Source organism: Mauremys reevesii, linkage group 7, assembly GCF_016161935.1.
Source record: "Mauremys reevesii isolate NIE-2019 linkage group 7, ASM1616193v1, whole genome shotgun sequence".
NCBI lineage: Eukaryota > Metazoa > Chordata > Testudines > Geoemydidae > Mauremys > Mauremys reevesii.
Window position 1 is genome coordinate 67,669,938 of NC_052629.1, and position 18,987 is coordinate 67,688,924.

Consider the following 18,987-nt stretch of genomic DNA (forward strand, 5'->3'; position numbering starts at 1 on the left):
TACTGATTTATCCCAGCTTGGGGTCTGGCTCTTCCTCTGCAGTCAGCTTGGCCCTAAAACTCAGCAACATTATTTCCCCCTTGGAAGACTGAGCAGGGAGGGCCAAGGAGCGCATGGACTATGGAGAACAAGCTGCTCCTCTCTCAGCCCCAGATGAGTAGGATGTTGCACGCTGGCCAAGGGACTGTGTGGGGAAACTCACACAGCTGCTGCTGCTGGGGTTCCTCCTCCCCTGTGGACAGAATTTGGCCTCCAGGATTGGCATAGGCTGGCACCCCATGCTAACCCTAAAATCACACCGTGTGGGAGCTCCCCTGGGGCCAGTGGTTGAGATGCTTTTTAGCCAAGCCTAGTTCCCCTGGGTCTCTCTGGCCATGCACCTCAGCTGCTCCCTGGGCCCCTCTCCTAGTTCTGAGCTCAGGCTGTGTCTGGACCTGCTGTGCATTTGCAGACAGCAGTACCAGACCACCTTTTGCAGGCTCCGCCCAGCCCAGCAGGCCCTCTTCCAGGGTATCCATAAGCCAGCTGGTGCACAGCAGACCAGGTGGCCTGTAGCCAATAATCTGTCTTCACTTGGGCTGGCTGACCGACCCACCGTGGAGTGGCCCTCCCACCCTCTGATGGGGAACTGCAGGGAGTGCCAGATCTCTAATCAGCTGCAAAGGAGGAGAGGACAGCTGCTCTCCTCTGGCCTCCTCTCACCAATCAGTGCCGAGGGGGCAGAGCTGGCCCCATCACGGGTATCCTTTGCATGTGGAGTGGGGGCTCCAGACACAGAGCCACCAAAAGATGGAACTGGTACCCTTACTCTGCTGCATCTGCCATTGCACACGCCCACTGGGTGGTCACTGTAGGGCCGTGGCTGGAGACTTTTCCATGACAGCATGGGACTCCTCAGAGTGGTACTGGGATAGAAAATAAGAGGATTTGATTGGAGGGGCAGTCAGATGGACTTTGCAAGCAGACAAGATGCTCAATAGAGTGACAAGGGGGGTGAGGTCACATCTTTTATTGGACCAACTTCTGTTGGTGAGAGAAACAGTCAAGAGATTGCCCAGTAAAAGATGTGACCTCACCCACTTTGTCCCTCTAATATCCTGGGACCAACCCAACTACAACACTGCGTCCAAGATGTACAATACTAAGCCAAACATTTAGGTAACCCATCCTGAGGGTGCCCTTTGAATGTTTTGAGCTGGGCGATGTCACCGATGGATGTCACAGCTGTGATTTGGAATGACAAGTAAAGCCCCTAAAGACAAGGACCTTCTCTGAGCCATGTCCACACTGAGCCTGATCCTGCACCTGCCGTTCTCCTTGACGTCACCAGCACTCCTCCGGGTTGAGCCCATTCAGAAGACACCGCCCTTTCCATACGTTACAGTCTGTCTTGTTTCCTTTTAGATGAAAAACCGACTATTGTGCAAGACACCTATTTACTTTGCCCTGCACCAGTAATAGAAGACATTGGACAGTAAGTACAGCTCTCCAGCCTGGGCTGAAGGAGCGGGGGCGTTGGCTGTGGGATCAGCAGGTGTTTTGCCTAAAAAGGACTAAGCAAGGAGCTCAGGCGTGTGAGGCTTTTCAGATGTTCATTGGCAGGTTCAGCACCATCCTGATGGACCAGACCCTCCCCTCGGGTATGTCAGCATGGCTCCATTCCAGGCTGGGCTCAGGCAGCACGGGACCTTGGGCACACTTCAGCATGGGTCCCCTCATAGCCCTGCCGCCATTTGAAGTGGTGGTGGTAGGGGCTGCAGCCTGCCCCTCTGGTCTATATTCCATAACTTGCCAGTGCACTGGGTCGTTGTGATGCCTCCTTGAGGAGCTGGGCCCTGCAGTGCATCGTGCAGGAGGGACAGGGATCAAACACATGGGCAGAGCATTGCATCTGGGTCTGCTGGTAAAAAGAGAGTTGAAAACAACATATCGGGTGTCACAGATCCACAGGGCCGGTGCTGCGGCCCCAGCTTTGGAACATTCACTGGGAGGAGTCCTGCAGCGTGCCAGACTCTAGGGGGTCTCACTCTTCCCCCAGGGTAAGCCACGTGGCTTCACCACCTCCTTAGATGGGACCTGTGGACCTTCAGCACTCCTGCTTCACACTGGGAACTCAGCGAGTCCCACTGGGACAGACCCCTGAGGGAGACTTGTGCAGTTTTAGGGAGCAACGCACCTCCTCTGCTAGCACCTGCAGGGACACAGCGTTGTCACACTGCCAGGTTTATTAGTCAGCTGGAACGCACATAGGAAGGCCTTGGTTGGCCCAGAGGAATGAAGGTTAAAGCACAGTCCAGAGCCCAGCCAAGCTGCAGTGAACCCCACTGTTCAAGCTCTGTCTCCCCATCTGTCGGACATGTGTGCCCTTGCAGCCAACGCTTAATGTCCACCTCATTCTCCGCTCCCCCCCAGTCCTTTGTTCCTGGCCTGAGGAGAGGCAGCTTGGGCCTCCCTGCTGAGAGGCAGGGCAGTCCATATCTCTCTGGGCCCTTGGTTGCTAGGTGTCCATGCCCAGGCAATTGGCTTTGCCATCGTCTTCTCAAGAGCTCCATTGAGATGGGACGTGAGGCTACAGACAGCTAGGTCCCATTCCTACCTGTGTCTTAGCCTGATCTGAGAGCAAACATGCCCTTTTCACCTACTAGGTAGCAATGCCGCATATAGGAGAAACTGAGGCACACATATTCTTCATAGAAATATTCCAAAAAAATTCCCACTTTGTCACATTGGGTTTGAAAGCTACGGCTTCCACATCAATCCTACCATAATCGCCTGGGGCACATTTCCATCACCGCACACAACTTCCTGCTATTCGTGGGCACGCGGAACAGTAGGGATGCATGAGGGGGCTGAATTTCTGGGCATTCTTCTGCTCTCATGTATGGTGGTGTAAATCAGGAGTAACAAATGAAGTCTTGCACTAGTGTGGAATCAGTGCAGTAGGGTGTAGAATAGTTGCATTCAGGAGCTCTGGTCAATGCCTCATAGTGAGTTTCACCAGGGCAAAGAGTGGGTGTGAAATGCAGCCACTCTTAGCTAGTGGCATGTTACATCCACTCTGCCTAGGCAGAAAGGACTACACAAGGTGCAGGGCGAGGGAGGGATTGGGCCCATTGATCCTTTTTATGCATTGTAAATAAAATCCTTACAAATTCACACCAGCCTAACTAAGGACAGAATCTGGCCCTCTGACTACATTGGCAAATGGCCACATTCTCCTCAGTGCAATGCTATTGATGTTAGTGGTGCTGCACCAGCACATGTGAGTTTAGTTCCAAGTCATCTGAGCGGGATGCAAAGCTGCAGATCTCAGAGGTTCGCTTCGCAGGGGCCTGTACAGACATTTCCTTCCGCTTTTCTTTGGGTTGGTTCAAACAACTGTAAAATCCGAAAGCAGAAAACTCCCAAATATTACCTTGTTTGACTTTGAAACTGCAAATTACACAAGGTACTATGGGAACCATGTAAATCCACCCACATCTGTAAACCTTTTAGCGCATCCTGGGCTCGGCTTCAAATTTGCAACAAAGCTGGCACTAGGCAAACTTCACGTGGTTTCGGGTTTCATCTCCCAGAGCTCTAGTCAGGCATTTTGTCTGTCTTCTTGCTTCATGGGAGGTTTAATTTAATTCTCCCTAAACAACCGCCGGTAGCCAAGAGACTAATCTGTGTGAACTAGACTACTGAGCAGCGAAGGAGAATTGCTTTGAATGTTGAGGACGTGCTCCAACAATTTTGAATATTGGCAATTCTGAATGTATGTGATGTCCCCTCCTCCCCACATTTTGCATCTAACTCTAGAGCGGATTGAGATTGTATTGAATTTCAAGCACATTTCACATTTTGACACTCATCCCCCCCCAAAAAAGAGGGGGGATGGATTTCGGAGTCGGGAAGGAATTTTCCTCCAGGGACGATTGGCAGAAGCCCTGGAGGTTTTTCGACTTCCTCTGCAGCATGGGGCACGGGTCACTTGCTGGAGGATTCTCTGCACCTTGAGGTCTTTAAACCACAATTTGAGGACTTCAGTAACTCAGACATAGGTTAGGGGTTGGTTACAGGAGTGGGTGGGTGAGATTCTGTGGTCTGCATTGTGCAGTAGGTCAGACTAGTTGACCATAATGACCTTAAGTCTATGAATCTATAATTTCAAGTGTCTTTATTTATTAATCAAATTTAGTTTCCTGTGTTTGGATATTCTCTGCTCTCGCCAATGATGGTGACTCCTCCACCCGCCTCAGCAACTTGTTTCATGACCCAACCCCCTGTTAAAGTTAAAGGGTTGAATTGTTCCCCATCTTACCCCCATGCAATCCCATTGTGTGCTCAGATACTATAGTGAGGGTGACTAGATAAGTATTTAAATAGCTAGGTGGGGTTTAAGCCAGGGCAGAATTAGGCTCTTAAGGACAGGTGCTAAACTGGTGTACGACAGCGACAATGTACTCCAGCTGAGAACATGCCCTCCAACCTAAGGCCAGATTCTGCTCACAGCTACCCTGGCGTAAATCCAGAGGAAGTCTTAACTTCGGTGGCAATTCTCAGGGTTCATCCCCATGAAAAGGAGAGCCCAATGTGACCCCACACTATTCCCTGCTGCAGCTGAAACCTGTAGCTTCCCATTCTAGCACAGGTCGTATTGCAAACGTCTGAGCCGTAGCATTCTAAGTCACTGAGCTAGTGCCCTGTACCCCCAGGGAGAATGGAGTCTCTTAATAAAGAACATATGCCCCAACTCAGTTTAGCCAACGTTACAATGTTGGCTTTTGGGCAAGCAAACAGTCAGATGCAGGTGAGCACCTGCCGTCACATAACTGCATTGACTAGGCAGGACATGCATTCAGGAGCCAATGGCCAGGAAGAAGGGGAACAGTGGGTATAAAGATGACACTAAAAATAACTGTATCTGTTTGTGCTTTAGGGTGGTTTTCCTCCAAGTCAGCATGAACAGCGGGCTAACGTTCATCTCCAGCTCTGTCAGCATCACCAGCACACAGTGTGTAAGTATGGGACAGAGCCACCAGAAGCACCTTGAAAAGAAAGGGCTGCTTTCCGGGGAAGGACTCTTCTCCGTCGCAATTGCAGAGCCGATTCCCGGCAGTGCACTAAAAAGCAGAGAGGGCTGGCTAAGAGCTGTTCGTTAGTGATTGCAACCTGGATCGCGACTGATAAATAAGTGCAAGAATATCCTCCCCCACCCCAGGAAAGAGAGAGAACTGCAGATCTCAGACCTGGGCTGGGAGGGGCCCATGGACCCCCAGAGGAAGCCAATCCCCCCCCACGAAAGTATTGGCAGTCCACCGCTATTCATCGTCTGTTCCCCTGTTTCATTCCCATTCATTGGGCGGGGGGCTGCCACTGGAATGGGATGAGGGTCGGCCTTCCTGGCATGGGGAGGAGCATAAAGGGACAGTAGCCCCAAGTGCTGGGATGAGCTTTTCCTGGAGGGGCTATTCTGTCACCCAGCCAAGGGAGAGCTTTCTGTGCCGCTGATACTGATGGGAGACGGGGAGAGAAATGGCTGGGCTACACAGCGGCTCTGTGGCTGAAGTTAGCCTGGCGTCTGTCTGCCATGCGAGAGCAGGACAGGAGTCAACAGCCCCAAATGACCTTTTAGGGAAGATTCATTTTAGAAGCAATCAAATAATCCAGCTAAGAAGCAAATTTTGATGAGTGATCTGCTCACTGCACCTCCGGGAAGAGAATAGACCACGTCCCCAGCTGGCGTAAATCAGGAGAGAGGCAGTGGAGCTACATCAGTTTACACCAGCCTAGGATCTGGACCCCTGAGTTGAGGTGACAGGAGGTTTGCCATAATAGCTGGATAACAAGCATTTTTCACCAAGGTCATGGGTGTCAAGGTGAGCTGAGTTCTGCTCAGTGTCAGTGCCGCCTGACGGCTATTGGAAGGGGTTGATGGGCTCAGGCTATGTCACAAAGCTGTCATCTCACATGGTATTCCTTCACTGGGCCCCTTTGTGGCAGCGTCAGCGCAGAGGCCATGAAAGGAATGGGTGCCAAAATCCACACGGCGGAGGTGTCTGACTTTTTCAGCAACCATGCTGGGAAATTAAATCCCAGAGCTGTGGGAAAGTCACAGTGTTTAATCACTTGGAATTGACCAGGGACATTTTTTCCATTTCACCTGGTTTCAAAACCCCCTCCAAACTTTGCAAGAATTGCGATGAGATAGGGATTTTACACCCAGACAGCACGCATTTTACACCTATGTCCCCTTCAAAGCCATCTTGGGCTGCTGCAGCAAAACCTTTTGCAATGATAGGCCCAGTTTTGGGTCGGTTATGGACCATGAATTTTAACTCACTGTGCATTTGGTTACCAGTGCTTCATACGCTTCTAATGGAGATTGAACTCAGCCCTAGCGGGGGTCCCTGCAGGTCAGAGCTCAGCCAGGCTGCTGGGAAGGCATGCATTGCCATTGCCTTGGGGTAAACAGAGGACTGCAATCTCCAAGGCTGTCAATCTGCCACTTTTCACCAGCACTCCAAGTCACTTGTAGCTTAAAAACGAGCAAGACCAGGGGCCCGATTCTCAGCTGATGAGCAGCAGCCTAGCTCCATTGAAATCAGATCGCACCGCTGAGGGTCTGGCCCACTCTTTGCAAATATGTTTTCAGGTTTGCGTGGAATCTCATGCATTCAGTTCTTTCTTTATCATTGTAGAGGATCCTTCCATTTCCCTTCTCTCCCGTTTCCTTTGCTGTGAACGGCAGCAAGCTTGCCTCCTCGGCCCTCATTCTCAGCTGGCACCTCTGTCCTTTTCTGTACAGTAAGTGTCTTTTCTTCCCCTTCCTCCTGAGGTTTCCTCTCCAGCCCCTCCACCAACCTATTTCCAGTCTTATTTTACCTATTTCCTAACAATCTTATCTAATCTGCTCCTAGCCCCTCCTCCATTTCACTCCCAGGTTTTGCATCTTTTCAGCAGGCTGGCCCTGATGCCCTTATGACACTGAAATCATCCAACACAAACTTTGATATAATGTAACTGACTTTGAGAAGGTTTCCATTAGCATGGATAATAGGATCACTAGGGCAGCAGGGCTAAAGTTTTACTGCTAGCTCTTACCATCACCAGCTAGCCTGGGGGTCGGCAACCTTTCAGAAGTGCTGTGCCAAGTCTTCATTTATTCACTCTAATTTAAGGTTTCGCATGCCAGTAATACATTTTAACGTTTTTAGAAGGTCTCTTTCTATAAGTCTATAATATATAACTAATCAGTGTATATAAAGTAAATAAGGTTTTTAAAATGTTTAAGAAGCTTCATTTAAAATTAAATTAAAATGCAGAGCCCCCCTGTAAACATGTGGGACTCACCCCTGCGGCGCTTCCTGCTGGTCGTCTCTGGGAATTAGCTCTCCAGCTGTTGGAGCACCCTCTGCAGGCTGGTGATCCACTACCGCTGGGCCACCATGTCCCTCCCAGGACCCCGGTGCCCCTTTAACTGGGTACTGCCCCCTGGCACTACCCCCACAGTTCTGGGTCTCCCCCTGCTAAGGGAACCCCCACCCACTATCCCCACTTTGCCTTAGTCTTGGCTACTGCCAGTCATCACTTAGCCCCCGCTCACTGGGGCTGACTGCAGTGTATCAGCCACTCATCACAGGCAAAGGGGTTTGGACCTGCTGCCTCTGCCTACCCATGGGCTGCCCCTTTGCAACCCCAGTACCCAGTTGGTCTTACCCTAGGCCTGCAGCCTGGGGGGTTTCCAAGCCGGAGCTCCCCAGCTCCTCTTGCTTTCCCCCAGCCCTGCTCCACCTTAGATACCCAGGTACACTCCCCAGCAGCCAGGCCCTTCCCCCTCTAAAGGCAGAGAGAGATTCTTGAGTGCCTGGCTCCCAGCCTCTTATGTAGGGCCAGCTGAGGCCTGATTGGGGTGTGGCCCAGCTGAGGCTGCTTCCCCCAATCAGCCCAGCTTTTCCCTGCCACAGCCCTCTCCCAGGGCTGTTTTAAGCCCTTCAGGGCAGGAGCAGTGTAAGCACCCCGCTACACCCCCGGACCGGTGGCCAGGACCTGGGCAGTGTGAGTGCCACTGAAAATCAGCTTGCATGCCGCCTTTGGCATGCGTGCCATAGGTTGCCTACCCCTGAGCTAGCCTGATGCAGCCCATGGAAACTACAGATCCCAGCATGCAACATTCCATTTTGTAGCAAGGCTTATTTTTTGTCAAAAAGGCTCTTTGTTCCTTGAAGAGGTTGTGTTGGGCTGCCAAGAGCGCACAGAGGCCTGTGTGGTGTCACTTAGGGTGAGTGTTTTATTACAGAAAATCTGCAGAGGGATATAGCTAGTGATTGGTTTTGCAAGACTTTCCAGATTAACCCATGAAGACCAGAATTTTCAGAAGGGCTCTCAACTCTCAGTCCAAAGAGCTTGGCTCTGATATAGACACCAAAACCAGCAGCCGTTTTTTCAGAAGTGCCCAGTGGCTTTGGGTGCATGTCTGCACAAGTGTCATGGTGAGAGCTGCTGGGTGCTGAGCCCTTGACAATGTGGCATTAAATGCCTACCAGGCTAGAACATTGTCTACATCAGGAAACAGTTTGAATACAAGAGGCAAGAACGTAAACTCTTTGTTCCAAAGACTGACATAGTATGGATGTCAAACATAGATGTCAAACATGTCACCTGCACCTATTTTATTGCCCCATGAATGAGAGTATTGTAGCAAAATGATCCATTTGCACAGTTAAGGGATCGGAAGATACAGTCAGTCATGGCTTGCTGAATGCCTGAGTATCCATCGAATGATTCTGCAGTCGGAAATCAGGCAAAACGCCCCACCAGAGACACTGGGGAATGTTGTCTTCAGGATCACATCCTTAGGCTCCGATTCAGCAAAGCACTTAATCACGTGCTTGAATGCCATTGAAGCCAATGAGACACAAGCATGTGCATAAATGCCCTTGCTAAACAGGGCTGCGTTCCTGTATCAGGGCTTGAAATATTAACCCGTGTCCCTGAGCGTAGAGTCCAATCCCAATGACAATAATCACTAATTCTCTATGCTTTGTATAATCTGATTAAAACCTGTAGTGAAGCAAACCAGCTCCTCTTCTCCAGGTCTAACAGCGCAGCCATAGGGTCTCCGGCTGGTGTTAGCCTGCCAAGCTTGTGGCGTATTAAGGTAACCTGGAAACAACTGTCTTGTTTGCAGCTCAGTGGGACGATCCTTTTCATCGCACTCTTAATTCTGTTCCTGTTGCTGGCTTTGGCGCTGCTTTGGTGGTTCTGGCCTTTGTGCTGCACGGTGGTGAGTATGGACTGTGATCTCCATGGCTTAGTTTCCTCTGCTCTCTGCCGGAAGCCGGGGTTAAAAGCCTGGAGAGATGCTCAATAGTCAATGAGCGGGGCAGGCATGAATCTTCTTCATCTTAGGATATAAATTGATGAATCGGTATGGCCCCGATTCAGCAAAGCACGTAAACCTGTGCCTGGTCCCATTGACGTCAATGGGACTCAAGTACATGCTGAAAGTTAAGCAGGTGATTAAGAGCTTTGCTGAATCCGAAGTGAGGCAGCAGGGTCGGTTTGTTAGAGTATAGGACAAGGAACCAGAAGATGTGAATTGCATCTCCAGCTCTGCCACCAAGCTGCAGGGTGACTTGGGCAAGTCACTTCCTCTTTCCGTGCCTCCATTTCCCACCTGTACGGAATGGGGTTGAAGATACTGGTTTTCCTGGTAGAGTGCTGTGAGATCTAGGGATGGAAAGTGCTAGATATGATGAGGATGTGTGAGTGTATGCTCTTACTTCCACTGGAAATGCATTTCATATGATGGACATTTCAACTCGTGGGTTAATGTTTCGCAGTAGCGTTGGACTCAAATTACCTGTTCAGTTAAGGGAAAGTTTGAACTCACAAAATCTGAGTCTATATTATGAGTGATTCAATCTGGTGTATAAGCATTGGTGACTCATCTACTCCAGTTTGACCCCAGTGCCATTGCACTGTCTTCAGTGTCAGTATTCCTGACTGTTGGGAGCGAGAAGCAAGTCAGGCCCAGTAACGTGCCAGTCTAGATGGATAGGGCTGGCTGGTGATAGCTCATCAGCAGGCAGGAGAATCTCTGTGATCCCGTCTCTACCAGCTGGCAGAGATCACACATACCGCACTGCATGCCAGCCATTGTCCCAAAGGAAAGGTGCCAGCTATCCTGTTCTGTCAGCTGTCTCCTGCCAGCTGATCTGTCCAGTGGCACTAAAGGTCACTGGCCAGGGAGCCAGCCCTGCCTGCTGAATGCTGTGGCATCACTGCTGGGAGAGAGAGGACAACCCTAGGTACAAAGATGGGTGCTCACCTAAAATTAGGCTTGGCAGAATTCAATTTTTATTTTTTATAATGACAGTGAATATCAATGATAATTTTTAAGCTTTTATTTTTATCAATTTAACTTTTCACCGTTGCAGGAAACTTTTCACAGTTGGGGTGGGGGTGGGGGCGCAGACAATGAAGGGGAGGAGAACAATGGGCAGGGGCCAGACAATAATCCTTTAATGACAGTAGACATTGAGATTCAAATAGTTAAAGCTTTATAATCACTAAAGCACAACTTGTCAACATCACAAGTCAAAATATACAAAGTAAATATCCTTAAATAAAACTCTCAGGCAGCATTGTTCTCACTTTGTCTATCTGTATGTTTCAATGGTTATCAATGGAAATATTTTTTCACCAGTTTGTGTGTGTGCGGTGAAATCAACTGATAATAATAAAATCCTTCTGCGCTGACCTGTAATGTGAGCCGGGGGGGACAGAGAAGGACCGAGCCCAGGGGGACACAGGCAGTGACAGGGATATAAAGTGTACCTTTAACTCTGATTCTTTCCATTGCCTGCATGTCATAGGTCATCAAGGAGCCTCCACCACCACCCCCTCCAGAGCCTGTAAGTATTTTATTTTTCAAACCATAATACTACTGTCTGCAGCCACTGCAATGTAGCCCATTGGCTAGGAACTTGGTGGGAGTCATAATGACAACTCTAAGGCTGTCTCTTGGGATAGGATATGCACACAGATGCTCTTCCTCTATGGAAAAGTAGCTGCATAACCCCCAGCAAGATGCCTACAGAATCACTCTTTCGGTCAGACCTATATTTTGTTCCATGCTGCTGCGCATCACGCATGCATGAAAAACCGTATTGCCAGATGCTGTGCTCAGCGCTCCAGTCCTGACTCAGGCAAAATTGCCATTGTTCTCAATGGGAATTTAACCTGAGGAAGGAGTAAAGCTTAGAGTCCATCATCAGGTACAAGGCAGTGTGGAGACTGTTGTCTAGTGGCAAGGTCACTGGCCCAGGACTCGGGAGACCTAAAGATTCTGTGCCTGGTTCTGCTACTGATGTCACTTCCTCTCTTGCCCTTTGTGTGTTTTGATTGGAAGCTCTTTAGCGCAGGGTGCCTCACTGGGTGTGTGCACAATGGGGCCCTGATCTCAGGTGAAGGGGAGCATCCTGCCTGTTTCCACTCCTTATATGCACACACAGAGTTAATCCGTGGCAAAAGTAACTGCCTAACCCACACGAGCTGGCTGCAGTTGGCTGCCAAATTGCTTTAACTTGGCATCCGTCTGAGGAGGGAACCACAGCTGCCATTTTGAGGTTGCCAAAGACCACCATTACTGTATCTGTGAGCCTGTGATTTGTCCCGAGCAGCAATTCTGTGGCAATTTAACGGGAGGCCTGAGGGTCGGGGAGGGGGTACTGTGGAGAGACCTTGCTGAGCCCTTCTCTGTGTCATACGCATTCTGTGCACCAGCAGCAGGTGTTGGGGTCAGACCTTCAGCTGGTAGAAATCGGCCCAGCTCCACTGAAATCAGTTCAATGCTCCGCAGGTGGGGTAAATTGAATTGGAGGCAATTAAGCTCCACTAATGTACCTCAGCTGAGGACCCTGCAACATGTCTCCTGGGATGTCGGTGCAGGATCATTCACCAGCACTGAATTAGGTTAAGTGAGGAAAGAACAATGGCTCTGAAAGAGAACCCAGATCTGGACTCCTTCACATTTTGGGTTCGCTAAAAAAACAGCCCTAGTCTTTATGATGGGCCAGATCAAACACCCCAGATCCAATCCCCCCGAAGGTATAAAATCCAGTGCCTGATTTGAATGGTTGCAGCCTGAGCCCATCACTGCAAAGAACCAAACAGGGCAGAGGAGCTGGGTACAGCTGCGAAGAAAGAATGGTCTGAAATGCACGTTACTGAGCTCACAGGGATTGCCTTTTCTCCTGTTAGCAAGGTACAGTTCCCAAAGCACAGCTAAGAACGGGTTTCATTTGGTGAACATAGCAGCAAGGCCAGTATAATGTGCAATTCATCTCCACTGTGCCTTCTACACCCTTAAAAAGGCAGTTGTGATTTTTGAAGCTTTACGCATATTTGACCGTATATAAAAGCAGCCTGAAGAGACGAGAAGAAGGGAACAGACAGTCGGCTTTGGCTTCTCTAGGAGAAATTGCAGCTGCAGAGACAAGAGGCTTTTGTTCACTGTCAGCATATAAATATAACATACAAAGCCAGATAGCCAGGGATAGGGCCATAGGATGTTCACTTGTTTACATCCCATGCTGTGTGCATGAAAACAGCAGCAATCACTCTCCTTCTTTCCCGCAGGAATCGGATGATGAAGATGGATTGCCAAAGAAAAAGTGGCCAACCGTGGATGCATCTTATTACGGAGGCAGAGGTGTTGGTGGAATTAAGAGGATGGAGGTATCAGGCGCTTTTATTTCCTGAGTCGCAGTAAACAATCAGAACCTTTTTAATTGAAAATCACGGCAAGACATTTTAAAAATGCTTTTTACAGAGTTATCATGATGGAATAGGGAGGTTGGTTTTTAATTAGGACCCATCTACCTAATCACACCTGCCAGCCCAGGAGTCAGCCATCAAGCTGCCATCGTTTGCATCGTGCAATTAATTGTGTCTGGAAGTATTAGTGAGTGCAAATTTGCAGGTTGAGGAATGGGATGAGGACCAAACAGTTTCACTTTATTGGATCAGATCCTCATCTGGTGTAAATGGGTCTCGTCCTATAACTTCAATGGAGTGAGGCCAATTTATACCAGCTGAGGGTCTAGCATTAATTGGCCAAATTGAATAGAAGTAATTGCTCCTTAGCGCAGGGGTTAGGATTTTACAATCAGGCACTGAAACCTGATGCACTATCAGTTTGCCATGGGAGATTCTGACTCTTGAAACCAAGTGGCTAAGCAGCCACATAGGGAAAATCCTGCCCTGGGATGCATTCACACAGCTCCCATTGAGGTCAGTTGGAACCCAAGGGCAGAATCATAAAACTATAGGGTTAGAAGGGACTGCAAGGGTCATCTGGTCTAACAACCTGCCAAGATGTGGGATTTGTTGTGTCTAAACAAACTTGCAGGTTTAAACTAGTGTAAGTGGTGGATTCTCTGCAACCTGAGGTCTTTAAATCATGATTTGAGGACTTCATCCTCCTTTTGAAAACTTCCAGTGGAGGAGCTTCCACGACCTCCCTAGGCAGTCTGTTCCACTAGACTACTGTTCGTACAGTTAGGAAGTTTTTCCTGAGATTTAAAAAAGGTAATCTTCCATTATTGACATGAATTGAGATGTTTATTAGGGGAAATCCAGCCCTCTCCTACGCCCCTATGGAGAGTCCTTTGCTGAGGAACCTAGTCTAGTGAACCAGGACTAACTACCCACCAAGTCTGAGAGCCACTGCTCAAAAGAACCCTTCAGGGCTCTTCCTCATTCCTGGATACTTTTGTCACCTCTAAGTTGGAGGGCTGCAGTGCCCTGTTCTTGGGGCTATTGGTGGAGACCACTCAGGAACATTAGCTACTCCCCTGCCATGGGAGACCATTCGTGGCATTTGTGTGACAGAAGATGCAGACTCTGGCAGATTGCTGCCGTGCTGTTTTCAGTGCAGGATCTTTGACTCTGGAACCTTGATAGACCATGTCTGATGACCTTCAGGGTCTAGTGCAAGATGCATCTGACTACCTTAGGTTTCACCCAAGTAAAGATTTGGATGGGAGGCACCTGCTGGCTAAACATCTGGCTGGGAAATTGGGTGGGGAATTGATTTTTTGGAGTTTCCTCTTTACGGTGATTGTTGGTAATGAATTAGGGGATTTTCCTTCCTCGCTAGTTAGTGGCTGCATTTCATGATGGATTGTTCTGACAGTAATTTTGCTTTCAAGAAGGTCAGTTCTCCCAGAGGCATGAGCAATGGGTGAATGTTTCACAAACACTGGTAGAAACTAGATTAAATAATAGACGTGTCTAGTTAAGATGTCGGCCAGCACTGCTCACTGAAGCTTCTGCATCCACGATGTGCTCTTACCACTTCAGGTGAGGTGGGGAGACAAAGGATCAACGGAGGAAGGGGCCAAATTAGAGAAGCCCAAAAACGCCGTCATCAAATTGCCAGAGCAGGAGTATGAGCCATGGGAGCCCAAGCCGAAGAAACACAATGTGAGGAAGCCACCTTCCCAGAGGAAGTGGTACACTCCAATCAAGGTAATGCATCTGCACATCAGCTTTAAAACATGGGTCGTTTATGCCAGGCATGTTACCATGGACAGGTTCCTGAGCACAACATTTCTCATGGTTGGCCATGGGGTGGGAGAACTATTGTAGGGGTCCCCATTTCTGGGACTAGACATCTCACCAGGCAACAAAGGCTTGGGTAACATCTTTCACCTGTTTTCCTGCCCCTCTGCACTGATTGGATTCCTGCAGGAAATCCCAGAATCTGTTCTCAGGACAGCACCGGCTCGGCGATGCACACCCAAGAGGGGCAGATGATGTAGAGGAGGTGGGAAGGAGGAGCGTAGTTACGGCCCTGGATTGGGACTCATAGATTTCAGCTCTCTTCCTGCCCAGCTGTGCCAAAGATGCAGTGTGTGCCTTGGCAAAGCCAGTTAGGGTCAGGTTTTTAAATGTCTTCAGGCACCTAATGGTGCAGAAAGATATCTGGAAGGCTTTTCAAAAGCACCATTGAAATCAGTGGGAGTCAGGTGCCTATCTGCATTTCTAGGTTTCTAAACACTTTTAAAATCTTAACCTGTCTCAGTTGATGCTGATGATGATAATGCATCTTTAATCCCAGCGTTGGTTCACCAATATCCGTGTCATACACTGAAATCCTCGATGGGAGCGGCCAGTGAATTTCAAAGTGTTATGAAAATTGAATAAGTGATCCGTCTTTTGGATGCTTATCTATGCCAAGTCTGTTCTCTTCTCCTTTATGGGGCCACCCATCATTAGACTTCCACAAGCTTCTTTGTCAAGTCTTTTCTTAATGCTGTCTAACCCCGTTCACCTAACTGCACCTGCTGGTCTATGTTAATTGTTCATATTAAACCAGATGCATCCTTGATGTAACTCCAGTCAGATGGATTTGCTCCATTGTGTGCAATGGCTGGTTCCCCTAGGCACTCGGTATTACATTGATGGGCATGCTATAAATACACAGACAGATAATAATGAGTATACAAAGAGCAGCGGCCTCCGGGCCAGCCTGTGTGCCGACGGTTAAACACACAGTAATATCACAGCAAGTCGACTGTCGTTTAATTTCACATTGTTCTCTCAAGCATTGTTGGTCATGTCACGTATGTTTGATTCCAGGGCAAACTTGATGCGTTATGGGCTCTGGTTCGACGAGGCTACGATCAAGTCTCTCTTATGAGACCACAGCCAGGGGATAAGGTAAGTTGTCATGGACGCACTGTCATGTCGATTCTTTGTTGTCGGCCGTAATGCTCATTTTTTTCCTCTTCTTGAGAGCTTGTCTCTCTCTGGATTACCCTGAGGCTAAAATCCATCACTAGATCCTGAGGTTTAACGATGAGCTAAAATGTTTGCAGTGGCATCTGTTTAAAAGCATTGCCCCTAATGGTCAATCACTGTCTCTCTGGTGCTGTCCTTTGAGCAGACGCAGGTAGAGACTGGGTCATTTGAAGATGCCGATTCATCTCTCGACTGATGTTACTTCTCCATGATGCTGTTTCTTGCCTTCCCTTCCGTAAGCAGAGATGCACTGGAATCAGGGGTTGGGCTTCTTCATTTGTGCACTCCACTAGATTGTTGTGTTCTAGTTTAGTGCTGCTGTAAGTGTTAACAGATATTGGATCCTGCATACCAATGGCTCACAAAATGTTTTACTCATTCAATAGCAGAATTAAATGACAGGTAAGAGAAATCATAAATCACAGAGGATCCCACCCTTCTGGGAAAATTCCCTGGAATTGAACAGAGAATAACCTTCCTGTGGGATTATAGTGCTGGGCTATAGTTCTCTGCCACAACCCATAAGTGGCCTTTAAAATTCTAGAGAGATGATCTCCTGCTTTGTTCAGTTCCATGGGCCAGATCCTCAGCGGATGTGAATCACAGCTATGCCAATATGCACCAGCTGAAGATCTGGCACTATAGGATTTATAGAGTGTAATTTCTGAAGGACCCTGTTGGTTTCATCTCTGTTACATTCTGTAGGACTTTTCCGTAAGGCAAGCAGTCCTCTGCAGGAATGATCCACACAGGGGATGTTTGCACTCATGGGTTTTCCGTCTTGTGGAAGTGACAGGGAGTTCCCATCCCCAGATCTTGCCACCAGCCCAGGCTATTGACACAGGTGCCCTGTGCCTGCATACTGCCTCCTGGTTTCCTTGGCAACAGTTCAGTCAGGATCCAGGCACCATCAGGCCCTGGTACAGTAATACCGGCTCTGGCAGGGATCTTCTGAGGGGAACCGCTGCCCAGACACTGGCTGCTCCTTGCCTGGGCCCTCCCACCCTCTGATTTGGATTTGCGCAATGGAGCTTTAGGCCTTGGCTACACTGGCACTTTACAGCGCTGCAACTTTCTCGCTCAGGGGTGTGAAAAAACACCCCCGAGCGCAGCAAGTTACAGCGCTGTAAAGCGCCAGTGTAAACAGTGCCCCACAGTAATCCCCATGGGGAGGTGGAGTACCTGCAGCGCTGGGAGAGCTCTCTCCCAGCGCTGGCGCCACGACCACACTCACACTTCCCTCTCTCCCAGCGCTGGCGCCACGACCACACTCACACTTCAAAACACTGGCATGGGAGCGCTCCCGCGGCAGCGCTTTGGAGTTTCGAGTGTAGCCAAGCCCTTAGATTGGCTGTGAGGAGAACACTGTGAAGCTATTTCTCCTCATTTCTGTGCCCCTCTTGGGCCAACGGCCCTGGGTTCCGGCACCCCAGCTCTCAGTAGGAGTGTCTGGGTTAGAGTTGCTGAATCCTGCAGCAGAGTTACATCCAGTGCAATAGTAATCCGCAAGTGCCTGTCACGGGCTGAAGTGGCCTCATGCTGGGCTGCCACACATGGGTGAATTTCACCCTTAGTAACCGACAGAAAAGGTGGCTCCGGTTTTCTTTTAAAGCCAATTAGGTGCATCCCTCCTGCTCATAGCAAGCTGCTGCTGTGCCCTGGACCAGGAACAGCTGAGCTCTCCCGCATCAGTATTTAATCTTTAGGGTTCTCCACTTTTCCTTTGTGCCATAAATGAAACTCAGCTTCCTACACTGCTCTGTAAAATTGCCATTTAACTGGTTTACCAGGCTGCGTTTCCTTAGGCAGCTGCGCTAGAGTCACTTATTTACTTCTTAAGCACGGCCCTGGGCTTCTGAATAGACCATTGAGGCCCAGCTGTATTTTGATAGCAGGCACATTGTATGGTAGGATTCTATCCTCCACCTTTCACTTGCGCTGCTGGTAGGTTTCTATCCATGCAGAGCACAGTCCTGCCACTGTCAGAGCAGTCAAGAAACATGCAAGGGGCTGACTCAAAACAGGGATTCTCAGTTACTTGCCTACAACCCTGCTGTGTGCAGAAGGAAAAGAAACCAGCAAAGAGTCTATTTAAAATGGAGCGAGCTGAAGGATTGTTGTATTCGGGGGAACATTAGAAAATCAACCGTGCATCTGGGGAAATAGGCTGGAAAGAATCTCATTGAGTTACATTCAGTGGAAGAATAAGGGTCATCTCTGTTCTATGGGCTGTGAAATTAACTATCGCTGAAGAATGTTGAAAGGGAAACAAGAAAATGACTGGCCATGGTTCTGTTTTCCGAAAAAGGCACTGGCGGAAGTTACATCTCCTTTTCTTTCATTGCAAGAGCCAGCATTACAGGGAGCAATATTATTGTATATTATTTGTATTCTGGTAGGTCCTATGAGCCCCCAACCGAGATGGGGGTCCCATGCAAAAATATACACCCAGCCCCTGACCTGAAGAGCTTACAGCATTGCAGGACTTTTCATGTTGATAGATGTTGTGTAAACCTCTAGCACGCAAGCAAAAGGAATGACACAATTAGTTATGAGTCAGTAGCGGACTCTTAACCTCACCTGAGCCAGCCTCTAGAGAGAGACATGGTCATTCTCTCACTCATATGCACGCTGACAGAGCTAAACCGATTTTATCATTTCATGCTCCCCCAGCTCATAGGATGAGCTTACCAGGCATCACGGTTAGAGATGGTCTGAATTCTCTAAATTTGGAATTTTTCATAAGAATTTTGACAGATCCCTGCTCCCTCCCTCCCCGCATTTTGCTGTGTTGCCAACTCTCATGGCTTTATCCCGAGTCTCACGATATTTGGTGTTTTTCTTTAAGCCTCAGCTCCTGGAGTCAAGTGATTATGCGAGAATCTTGTTTTTATTGTTTAAAAAAAAAAAGAATAAATTTCTAGTCTTTGTGGTGGCAGAAAAAAGCTTGAAAACACGAGACCTACAAGATCAATACCCAGCAGGCAAAAAGAACACAACATTGATTATTGGTTTAAAAAAATCTTATGATTTTTTTAGCCAGCCTTGTGATTTTGGGAGGCTTGGGGTTGGTAATGCTGTGTTTTGTGAGCAGCTTGAATCACGATGTTGTGTCTCGAATGCACAAAACCAGCTTGGACTTTGAAAGAAGATTGAAGGTTTCTGTCCATCAGAGATCTAACTGAATGCATG

At 48.6% G+C, this 18,987-nt stretch overlaps 1 protein-coding gene across 2 annotated transcripts in view; it reads left to right on the plus strand.

Moving 5' to 3' along the window:
* Window positions 1-18,987, plus strand: part of ANTXRL (ANTXR like) — an 80,462-nt gene that overhangs the window by 39,495 nt on the left and 21,980 nt on the right. Inside the window, exons 11-17 of one of the 2 annotated variants that reach the window (XM_039481624.1) lie at window positions 1,405-1,474; window positions 4,922-5,000; window positions 9,173-9,268; window positions 10,863-10,901; window positions 12,628-12,726; window positions 14,353-14,520; window positions 15,634-15,714. In XM_039481624.1, coding sequence (XP_039337558.1) covers window positions 1,405-1,474; window positions 4,922-5,000; window positions 9,173-9,268; window positions 10,863-10,901; window positions 12,628-12,726; window positions 14,353-14,520; window positions 15,634-15,714 — 632 coding nt within the window. The remainder of the gene's footprint in view (window positions 1-1,404; window positions 1,475-4,921; window positions 5,001-9,172; window positions 9,269-10,862; window positions 10,902-12,627; window positions 12,727-14,352; window positions 14,521-15,633; window positions 15,715-18,987) is intronic. The other variant, XM_039481625.1, reaches the window with a different exon arrangement.